Consider the following 12066-nt stretch of genomic DNA (forward strand, 5'->3'; position numbering starts at 1 on the left):
AGAGGCTACAATTTGCACGAGCTCACCAAAATTGGACAGTTGAAGACTGGAAAAATGTTGCCTGGTCTGATGAGTCTCGATTTCTGTTGAGACATTCAGATGGTAGAGTCAGAATTTGGCGTAAACAGAATGAGAACATGGATCCATCATGCCTTGTTACCACTGTGCAGGCTGGTGGTGGTGGTGTAATGGTGTGGGGGATGTTTTCTTGGCACACTGTAGGCCCCTTAGTGCCAATTGGGCATCGTTTAAATGCCACGGCCTACCTGAGCATTGTTTCTGACCATATCTGGGCCATTCTGACCATATATATATATATATATATATATATATATATATATATATATATATATATATATATATATATATATATATATATATATATATAAAATTACATTCATTATGTTTTTTATAATTCTACTTATTTTCTTGCTCTTGCAATGCTTGCTATTGTCGTTTAATCTTAAGATTGTGTGGTTTCAAGAGATCTTTATCTTCAAAGGTTCGAGAAATAAAAGAATGTCTCCATCTCAAGGGTTTTCACGTCAACGGACGATGTTGTAAAGCTGCAATTTATGGAAGCTTGTTTCCGCCACAGAATAATAATAAAAAAGGTAACTGCGACACAATGACCAATTGTCACAATTGTCAAAAGTCACAATTACCTTTTTTATTTGTTATTCCGTGGAGGAAACAAGCTTCCATTGTAATTTTCCATTTCTTTTTGTGCACTGTAAAAAATATCGTGATTTTAACGGTAAAAATGTGACAGTAAAAACCTGTTAACCGTTTAACAGTAAGTTTCCTTACTATGGTGAATAACTGTTATCTAACCTTACCCGTAAAATACTGTTAAATTTCAAGTCATTGTGTAATTTACAGTATAAAAAACAAATTGACATTCCCAGAATTCCCTATGTGACACTTCAAATTTGATGCATTTCAATTGAAATAACCATTTTTCTTAGGTTTTTTTTTTTTTTTCGAATCAGTTACGTACATTAGTGTTTTATGTTACATCTAATGTTGTTAATGTTTATTGCATTTTCTCATGTCATGTGTGTTCCCATGATGGTGTTCAGTGTTTGTGTGAATGACACCGTGCACCTTCTATATATTAGTATTGACCTTTTCAGCTTGAGGAAAAGCTTCTTGTGATGAGCTTTGATTCATCATGTGACTTTCTCATTTTTGGTGGTTGTCATTGTATTACAAAGGTACAAAACAGATATTAGTATAGGTTGGTATATTAACATTATTTCAGTTAATGAAATATGTTGTAAATTTAAGTTAAATCTGTAAAACCTAAAATGCTTCTACTGTATTTTTACGGTAAATTTCTGCCAACCACAGCTGCCCTGCCAGTTTTACAGTGTGTGGTATAATAACACTTGCTGGATTTGTGCTGGTCAGACAAAGTACAGGATGAAGTCTGAGCATTGAAAAATGACCCTTCTAATTGTTTTTCATCATCATTTCGTCTCATGCTTTCTGCTATTTCAAGGCTCTCTCAGTCAACCTCTCAGGCTAATAGCAGCCATTTAGTTAAAGTAAGAAGTTGTTGGCGTTGGTCATTCAAGGCGACAAAAGTGAAAGTGACTCTTGGTGATGTGGGATTCAAGCATTTATGCAAATGATCAGTCAGCCAATGCAGCAACTGTCAGATACTGTATGAAGTGTGTGCAAAATGAAGGTAATAGCAAATGTGAGCAATTTTCCTCTTCTCAAATTATTTCTCTACCCACATATAGGGACATAAATCACAAAAATGATGTGTGGAAAATCGTGTCAAAACTTGTGGCCATTCCAAGTGGGTTTGATTCATGCATTTATAGTCATTCATCTTGTTTATGATATGATGCATTATCTACTGCAACAATACATTTACAAATGCTTTCTCCCTTAGAATGCTAATGGAGGGCTACGCTGTAAAACATTTTTGTAAATATGATAAATATGATATAATGATTGATTAAAATGATTTTCTGAGGTAATTATGGAATACTGATATTAATGAAATCTGAGAGCTTTCTGTCCCTCCATCGACAGTCTACACAACTACCACTTTCAAGCCTCAGAAAGGTAGTAAAAAGACATCATTAAAGTAATCCATGTGACTCCAGTGATTTAACCTCAATTTTATTAAGCTACGCAAGTGCTTTGTTTACTTTAATGACATCTTAATACCTTTCACGGGCTTGAAATAGGTAGTTGTGTAGACCGTCAATGGAGGGACCGTAATCTCTCAGATTCATCAAAAAAGATCTTCCTTTGTGTTTCGAAGATGAACGGGGTTTGGAACGACATGACGGTGAGTAAATGATGACAAAAATGTCATTTTTGGGTCAATCCTATAACTTGTATTTAAGGAAAATGACTTTAAGAAATGAAGGTATAAGCATTCAGGTCTGCTGGGAAGTTACAACCAATTAGCTCTAGATGTCTGGAAGAGAGCTGGAATGAACAATAAGGAAATTGTGGAGAATCCAGTTAGTCTAAAGTACAGAAAGAATTAAGATCCCTTGATTTCTGGATCAGAGAGAAGCCAATGAATTCCCACAGAAGGAACAAAAGCTGTGCTGATTATTGGCCCTTCCCTATCTTGAAAGGTACAAGGCCATTGCTTTCCCATTTCTCTAACAAATCCACTCCAAAAAGTGTCCTTGTATGTGGGAACAACCTGGTCAAAGAAGATAGATCTGAAAACCAATGAGTCCAGTTGCATTTCAATGCTTCTCCATAAAGAGAAAAGCCATTTTCTTCCTGTGAATTGAGAGATATCTTATCCGCTGCAATGCAGGGAGTTTTCCAGCATGACCCTGGCTGGATTCCAGGCAATCAACTGCTCTGTTGATTTCATCTGCCTCCGAGCAGCATCTGAGGTGACCTGTTATTTCCACACTGGATGGAGGTCAGAGTCACTGCAGTTTAACAGTGCAGATTCACTGACCTCCAATCTGTAATCACGACAGTGCCGCTAACCCCAGCTGTGCTCTCATGATTACAGATTTGAGGTGTGTGTGCCAGTGCGATTGATGATATCAAATAGTCAAAGAATATTAGACATGCTTTGATTTATGATGGGCAGCATACTCTGCTGCGATGCGACCGTGTCCCTCTCCTACTGTCCCACACATATATATCTCTATATGCATATAACATGCTGTATATACAGTATATACACCGCCCGGCAAAAAAAAGTCGCTGTTTGGATTTAAATAGGCAAATGCTTAAGAGTTTATAATTGGATCATTATTGCAATGTTTCTTACATGTTATATATTTGGTAACAGTTCTTCAAAACCTAATTGATGGATTGTGTAGATTTTCATTTCTTAGGAAGACGCATCATGGCCATATTCCAGGATGACAAAATGTCAAGATTCATCAGGATCAAATTGTGAAAGAATGGTTGTGAGGAGAGTGAAGAATCATTTTCACACATGAATTGGCTCCTCTGAGTCCAGACGTTAACTTCATTGAGAGTCTTTGGGATGTCCTGGAGGAGACTTTACAGAGTGATGGACTCTTGCATTGTCAATACAAGATCGTGACCAAAAATGTATGCACCTCTTGATGGATATAATTGTTGTGATGATATTTCTATTAAGAGGTATATACATTTTTGATCAAGATTTTGTATTGACAATAAAGTCTACTCCAGCACATCCCAAAGACTTTCAATGAATTTATGGTCTGGTGAAAGGTCCTGGCAATTATGTTTCCGTGTATTTTATAAAAAAAAATGAATGTCATATGGTGATTGTGAAACATGGAACACCTAATTTGTTAGGTTTCGTGTTAACAAGAACAATGCACTGCAGCTTTAATTCAGTGGCGCAGCAAAAATAGACTCGGCGTCAAAACGATCACGGCACCGCGCCGCCTCAGTGTACAGTGTGAATGCTCCAATCTCTTAACATGGGCACCGGAAAAATACATCCACCCTGAAACAGGCCTAAGAGGGCGCCTGTTATACATGTCATCAGCATAATATAATATAATAATAATATATATAAAAATAGAAATAATCCAATATATTTTGTTTGACCAAGAAAGCTATGAATTGCTTGTTTATGAACTTATTGTACTGTATAAAAGCTATATTATACTTCTTTTTGTACTGTTAAAAGATATATTAATTACATATTAATGTCATGTATTCTACATCATGATTTATATATTTATTACAAGATATATTATAATCCAATATTTATTCATATCTATTGTAAAATTACATATATTCATTTAACACCACCCAAAATTTGATGCATATATCTTGTTAAAAATTCAAGCTGACTCTGCATTTGACTATTACTCAGTATATCATCATCATCTTTTATTAATACAACTCGTTCAGCATTTAATATATTCATGAAGATGGATATTTTAAGTCTTGCTTGATCTATAAATTTAAAGGAATTATTTATGTTGATTAGCACTATGTAGACTTACTGATAGCAGAAGCTGAGTGTGTTCATTTGATCAGTTTAAAGACCTACAGTTCGGTCGATACCCATAATGCATTCGGGATTACTGGAAGGAACTTATGAAACCCCTCTGGTTCCTTTTTGAATAACTGTATTTCTCAGCCTTAACCTCAGCCTTATCTGCTCCACTGTGTGGATACACACACATATATTAACATGCCATACCTCGATGTGTTCTCCAAGGTTCCTTTGACCTCGTTCATCTGGTCCCTTCCAAAGTAAACCACGGTGAGGTGCACCCGCCCATCCTGCTTCACACACACCTCTCTGTAGACATGCACAGAAACAAACACACACTGAGGTCTATAACTGATATACTGTGATGCCAAATCAAAATATTTTGCATTACTACAACAAAAACTATACAAAGCATCGTGGGTAGAGTAGGCATCATAAAAATAGGTAGCATAATTATATACATTATAAATCCCAGAATGCATTGCAATGAGCTCAGTGGGAAGAAATTCTGCAAGATGAAAGAGCTATTGAGTTGGCCTTGAGAGAAGCATGTATGAAGACACTGTTGCAGATTTTGACAAGACAAGCTCACCCTACAGGGCCACTGCAATCGCAACACACAAGGACTGCAGTGCTAGCGGGAGATTCCTGATCTGAAGCAGCCACATTCTGACAGAAGTGTGGCGAGTGTTTTGAGAAGATCCTGAACATGATCTTTTTATGTCCAACGCACAATAAAGGCATGGTTAGACTTCAGAGATGCTTCAGTTCTAAAGTGTGACGTGATGATTTTTGATGGTTAGTGCTAGTTTAGCAGTTCAGATTTGGTTTAATCCCTGAGGGGGGAAAACTTGAATGGGAAAGAGACATCTTTTTTGTTTTTACCATTTTTAGGTCTTCTTACCATTTTATTGAACAAAAGTATGGAGAGAAGCATGGGAACTGGAATGGGCATATTGCCCGTGCCACATTCAAACCTAATTTTCCTTATTTATTAAACATTTATCAACATCTCTGGAGCTCATAGTTCTCCGATATAATGTGCCATACCTCTGTATAATGAGAGGTAAATCTATAATCTCTATAATCTGAGAAAGAAAAAAAATACATAAATTATCATATAAATACACTACCATTCAAAAGTTTGGGGTCAGTAAGATTTATTGCAAGGGTGCATTAAATATAACAGTAAAAGCATTCATAATGTTACAAAAATGTTCTATTTTAAATAAATTGTTAATTTGAACTTTGTATTAATCAAAGAATCCTAAAAAATATGTATTACGGTTTCCACAAAAATATTGAGCAGCACAACTGTTTTCAACATTGACCATAATAATAAATGTTTCTTGAACATCAAATCATCATATTAGACTGATTTCTGAAGGATCATGTGACACTGAAGACTGGAGTAATGATGCTGAAAATTCAGCTTTGAAAACACTGTCAAACATATTGAAACCAAAAACAGTTACATTAAATTGTAATAACATTTCACTATAATCCTGATTTTATTGTATTTTTGATCCAATTAATGAAGCCGTTGTGAGCATTAGAAACTTTTGAACAGTGGTTATGGGGTTTTGTTAATGCCTTTTTGAAATAGCACATCCAGTATTCATAAACACGAAAACGATTGAATGAATAACTTAGCGACAAAAGCGCATGCACACGAAAAAACTAGAAGCTGTTTTTGTGTTGAGTATACAAACACTATCTATATGCTGTGCTACCATGTACATGCCACAACAAATTAGTGTGATGGTCTGCTGGCATTGAGCTCATTCTGATCGTAACCCACAATCCCCTTGTTTGTCCTCTCTTGCCTCTGAAACGAGAATGAGGTCAAAGTGTTTGCTCAACGCCTAATATAAGACTCTTAAAACACTGCTCAGAGGCACTAATTAAAAAAAACTGAAATTAGATGTAAAACAGGCTGTCGAGGTTGGAGAAAAATTATTCAGAAAGTCTAACAGATGTAGAGGAAAAAAGGACTGAAGAAACTTTTCACAAATAGGGTAAAAAATAGGATCCAAAACCATTTCAAACATGACAACTCTCAAAGTCGTTTTGGCATGTAATGAATATGGCAATGTTAATATATTTAGATTTGGTGGACTAGATCTGCTACGCTGCTTCTGCGACTGTATGAACTTGCCACTGGCATTAGATACACAGACATGCTGCTGTGAGCATGTAAGATCTGCTGCTGCTGCATTAATAGACATGCATAAACCACTTAGCAGATTTAGATTTAGGCAGGTGGAGCTGGGGAGGTGGAGGGTTTCAGAGGAACTGCAGGACTAGACTACTGCAAACACTGAACCAGACGTTATTACGTCATAGTGCGATGAAAGACCGCCTCTGCAGAAGAAGATCAACACCTACTTCTACATCATTGCCTCTTTAGCCCCGCCCACCATTTAGCATATGTCATGTAGTAGTAAATACGAGAGAGTCGCAAACACAGGAATACTCCAGCAACAAAATGATAGAGATGTGTCTGAGGATTACAAGATGTTTTGAAGTGCCAATTTCTGGAAAAACCATCCTAAGAAAGCGTGGATAAACTTTATTTTTAACAAAGTTCCAGTCAGATCATGTCAGTAAGACACTGTTCATTTGATCGCTTCATTTTACTGCAAATTCGTTTTTAAACTAGACAGTTCGACGCAGGCTTTTCAGAGACTAAAAATAAAAGATGATGCATACAGTGCCAACTACCGCAGTTTTATTTAAAACACAACACTGCAAATGACAATGTATACCTTTTTCACTTTATTGAAAATAATGAACTATGAATAGCCTATAAGAATGACAGTGGTACATTCGTTCATAATTTATTTACATGAAACACCGTAAGTTATCATTTGTCAATTATAACTGTAGTAACTCCAAGTACTTAAACTTTATTTGACACAACCGAGACTTATAAAGCATATTTAATATGCATCAATGTTTCAAATTGTTGGCAAGTGTTTGTAACAACATAACGAGATATTTTTAAACATCGGAAGTTTTCAAAACAATTCCATACATGTAATGGCGGGGACATTGAAAATTATTGTAATATGCAAAACTGTTAACCATTTATAGCAGTGGGAAGAAAAGAGTGTTCGAAAGAGGGTCAAAAACGGGATAGAAAATAGATTATTTTATAAAATAGGATTTTTGGTGTACAAATCTTGGTAACATTTTAAGTGGACCTGAGAGAACATTATAAATTAAAAACAAAAAATGCAGTTCATGACCCCCTTAAAGAACACTTCATGTCAAAAAGATTCTATATAAGGAGAAATATGTAAATACTTTCATGTTTAACGGTTATTTAGATTATTTTCTAGAGATAAAGCGGTTTAACTCATACAATTTAATCAACATAAAAAAATTACTAAAACTAAATTAATTAATTAAAACTAAATCCATAACATGATCCCATGATGGGAACCTGACAGAACCCTTTAAAGCTCTATATAGAACCTGTTCTTCTAAGAGTTTAAAAAACATTAAATACACATCAAAATTAAATAGACAAATACTACTATATATATATTAGTCTTTAAATATTAAAGGTTATTTAAGGTGTAGATGTTTTGTGTGATTGAGTAAATCGTGCAAAATTAGGTTTGCATGCTAAAATGAACTGAATATAAATTCAACAAATAATGCTTTAAAAAAGACACCAAAGCATACCTTATTTATGGAAAGTGCCAGGAAGATATGTATGAATGTGAGAAAGAAAGAAAGAAAGAAGGGGGCAGAGGATGATAAATAACAGATAATAACGGAGAACGAAAAGAATGAGAGGTGTCACCTGAAGTTGTGCATAAACTGTTTGAATTTGTCGGCTCTCTGGGACAGAGGCAGCACAATGTTAATGGGCATGTTGGCGGTCTCCACAAGCTCACTTTTCACTTTCACGAGGGGGCCGAAGGGGCGGAAGAGAACCAGCCTGCGGAACTCCAGCTTCTGCTCGCCGCGGAAGGTCAGCTCGTACAGCGTGCCCTTGTCCTTTTCAGTGCGCGCTATGCCTGCAGAGATGAGAAGACATTGAAAACAGTGAAGAAAAGGAGCGATTTTCCCGAACACCCACACGGACACGCACACACACGCACAAGCAAAGCAAAATTCAAAGAAAACTAAAGCTCAAGGACAAATACTACAAAGATAAACACACAAACATGAAGGAAGACACGCAAATCAAGATTAAAAACGCAGACATTGAAAAGATTGTCACAAATCTCTTGCCTGAAAAACCCAGAGGAAAGTAACACTGTATTTGCAACTTTGTCTCTAGATGTTTTTGTCTTGGCAAATTCAAGGACAGGGTGAGACATTTTTGGATTCTCTTCTAAAACTCTAAAAAGGAGTCTCATTGAGTGGGTCTCATTCACTAACATTTGCATGGATTATTTCATATTTATATGCTAAGGAGAAATTCTCACGAAAAATAATTTTGCCTAATTGTGTGTACATGCATGAATTTGCTAACCATGTTCTATGTTAATGAATTTGTAGTATTCTGAGCTAATGTAGCTTTTTTCTGTTTCACTGTCTGTGATATAATCATGTTAAGATAAAATTTTATACATTTCATCTTAATTATATTTCAAGGACATTCAGGCTGCGTTCGAAAACTTATGAAGCTGATTTGTTGCCTCGCTGACTTTATAGGCAGCGTTTGTGCTGATTTCAGACAGACTTCTAAAGCAGCATAACGTTTTAATGATTTACAGCAAAATAGAGAGAGATTTGGTGATGACTAAGTGAATATTTAATAACTACAATAATAATTTCTCACTAGAAATGACATCAAAAGTGGAAAACGTTGGTCAAAAACGTACATTGACACACAAACTGACCAGCAACCACAACTTTCAGATGCCATTTTTATTTTTATTATATTTAACTGGCACAGAATGGAAAGCACAGGATTGTGGGATATCAAAGCCAGCGAAGGATACATCTATGCTGCCATTTAAAAAAAAAATCAATCAGATGAAGGTATCTCAGGAGACATTGGATTTAGACGTGCCTTGAAATGCTTTCTCGGAAGGCAGCATTTTTAAGCTTTCGGACGCAGCCAAAGAGCATGTGATTTTTGAGTATGTGTGGTTTAAGCTGTTCCAACATTTATGTATTTTTTGTGAATTTATAATATATTTTAGTATGAAAGGTATTTGTGAATCATGATTTGTTTGTGAAAATGACAATCTTTTGCAGATTTCACAAACATATTTTAGCTTACAAATGCTTAGTGAATGAGAAATTGAGATCTCATTTGTTGTTTTTTATTTCCTATCAGAATATATGAAAATTCATAATTGATAAACAACATACAAAATCAAAAAATGACATTAAGTGTGACAAAGAACTAACTAGTCTTATAGGATAAAAATGAGACAGCAATGAGACTGAATGGAGAATGAGATTTCTCTCAAAAGTCTGCAATGAAAAGTCACACATTGCAATTTGAACTCTAACATTTCTCGTCAAATTCTTTAAAGATCAAATTATCTGAGCTATGCTAAAGAATTTCAGAAGAAACATCTGGGCAGTACCAGGTCATCTGAGGCTTGGGTAATATACTTTCACGCTTCTGAAATGATCCAAATATACTCTTTAGAGAGATCTGCACTGTACAGCACCAAATGTGCAGGCCTATTGTTCAGGTTCCATATCAGTGGTGCTGATAGTGCTATAAAAGGCATAATGACTCTTATTCTAGAGAAATAGAATATCATGCTCATTCAAGGTTTGCACACAACAGTCCCATTTGGTTAAGAGTTGAATGAAGTATGTATACTTCACAGCTTCATACTTCATTAGCTTTGGTAGCACAGTGTGGTAATGGTATTATGATCTAAACTGGGAAGTATGTGTATCTAATTTTGTGATAAATTTGTATGAAAGTTGCTATGGTGTTGTGTGCAGTGTTTAGGTCATTTCTATGCAATTGCTTGAGTGTTCTGGATGGTTTCTACAGTATGCGTTTGCCTACTGGACAAAGTCAACAGACTCCACTTTTATAATATTCTGGTCCATTGATATGTCTCGAGATCTTCTATCAATAGAAGTCTGTGGGATTTTTTCACCCGTTTTATTGTCTGCCTGGTGAAATGTGCAAGTTTGATCATTGAGATAAATTAAAGCACAATTCAACAAGCCACACAAGTTTGTCCAAATCCCAAACCCAAAGCAGCAACAGTGATGTTGTCTGCCTTAGCAAACTAGCAAACTGGAATAATGATCATGTCCAGCCCCTTTCCATTCCACACATAAAATGCTTTTATGGGAAAAGCAGGGCCATTAGGGAAGCCATCTGAATCAATACAAGCTACTAACAGCAAAAACATTAAAGCATAACCCGCAGGCTGAAATTCACCTCACTGAAAAACTAGCTACAGTAAATAAGACAACTCAACATAATCACGTGAGTTACCGAACATTGGTAACATTATCTCAGGGAAAAATTGCACTTTTAGCATTAACCTGGGATTTCTTTCCCTCTCTAAATTGGATCGTGTCACCACAAAAAGGGTCTGGGTAAAGGAGCACTATATACAGTTAGCCAACAGAGATAACGGACACAGGATAATGAGAGAGAAACATGTATCCCTTGAGGGACGGGGTGGGAGAGTTATTTTGTGGGTAGAAAAGACACGTTTTCTGTAAACATTCCAGTTTGCTGAAGCACCGTTTCAGGGGTAATGGTCAAGCTTCCTGTGTTTTTTCAGGGCCAAATATTTTTAGAATGTCCAACAATATTATTCAGTCTCGTTCAGTGTTAGCAAGACGTCTGAGTAAACTGACATTGTATCTGGACACTGCATTGTAAGTTTTAACAGACAGGGCCTCTGGCTAAGACTTTGGCCTTGGCTCTCTTTGAATTCTTCACAAGCTCTCCATTGTTGATGTGAAGTAGAGTAGGTCTATTCAATTATACAGTCAAAAGGACTCAGAAGAGGCTCGAATTGACAAGAAATAGCCTAGTCTTCTTTATAAAGATGCACACATTTATTTTTTGATTTGATAACACCAGCTAGACCAGCAACAAACCAGCATAAACTAGCATGAAAATTCTATGCTGGAAAATTCTATGCTGGATTTACCTAAACAGGAATGTTTGGTAAATCTCACTTCTGCTTTCAGCTTAGCTAACTGATCTTGAAAGTCTGCAAATTTAACCATAGCTCAATTCTAGCATTGCAGTTTCAAGTGCTGGGAACTGTTATTTGTGACTAAACAACAGGTGCATAGCAACATGAATATTGTATTTCCTGTAAAGTCTATAACCACTGAGATGAGCCACGTTCGCTCTAGAGGAAATGGCAGAGATGACACAGCTCTGAATATAAAACATCTGTGTTCATTTCCTAGAGTCATCACAGGATATCCTGACTAGCATGTTACCATGGTCTTACGGGATGCACTATTGTTTTACTGATTTGTTCTAAGGATGCAAGAAACACAGTATACAACTTCTGCAACATGCTTCAGATTTCATGTTGAGAGATTTTTTTCAAAATGTGTCCAACAAGCTCTAAAAACCTAAATCAATGGCCCAGAGACATGCAGATATGTCCTATGGTACATTATTTAAGGTAAAGTTCATCATC

General features: G+C 36.0%; 1 protein-coding gene across 2 annotated transcripts in view; it reads right to left on the minus strand.

Annotated features, from left to right (window-relative positions):
• The window catches only part of csgalnact1a (chondroitin sulfate N-acetylgalactosaminyltransferase 1a), a 36375-nt gene that overhangs the window by 11044 nt on the left and 13265 nt on the right, over positions 1-12066 (minus strand). For both annotated transcript variants that reach the window (XM_079862070.1, XM_079862069.1), the window contains exons 3-4: positions 8262-8478; positions 4655-4756 (exon numbers count right to left, since the gene is read on the minus strand). In XM_079862070.1, coding sequence (XP_079718196.1) covers positions 4655-4756; positions 8262-8478 — 319 coding nt within the window. The remainder of the gene's footprint in view (positions 1-4654; positions 4757-8261; positions 8479-12066) is intronic.

The sequence above is a fragment of the Squalius cephalus genome, assembly GCF_949319135.1.
Source record: "Squalius cephalus genome assembly, chromosome: 24".
Taxonomy (NCBI): domain Eukaryota; kingdom Metazoa; phylum Chordata; class Actinopteri; order Cypriniformes; family Leuciscidae; genus Squalius; species Squalius cephalus.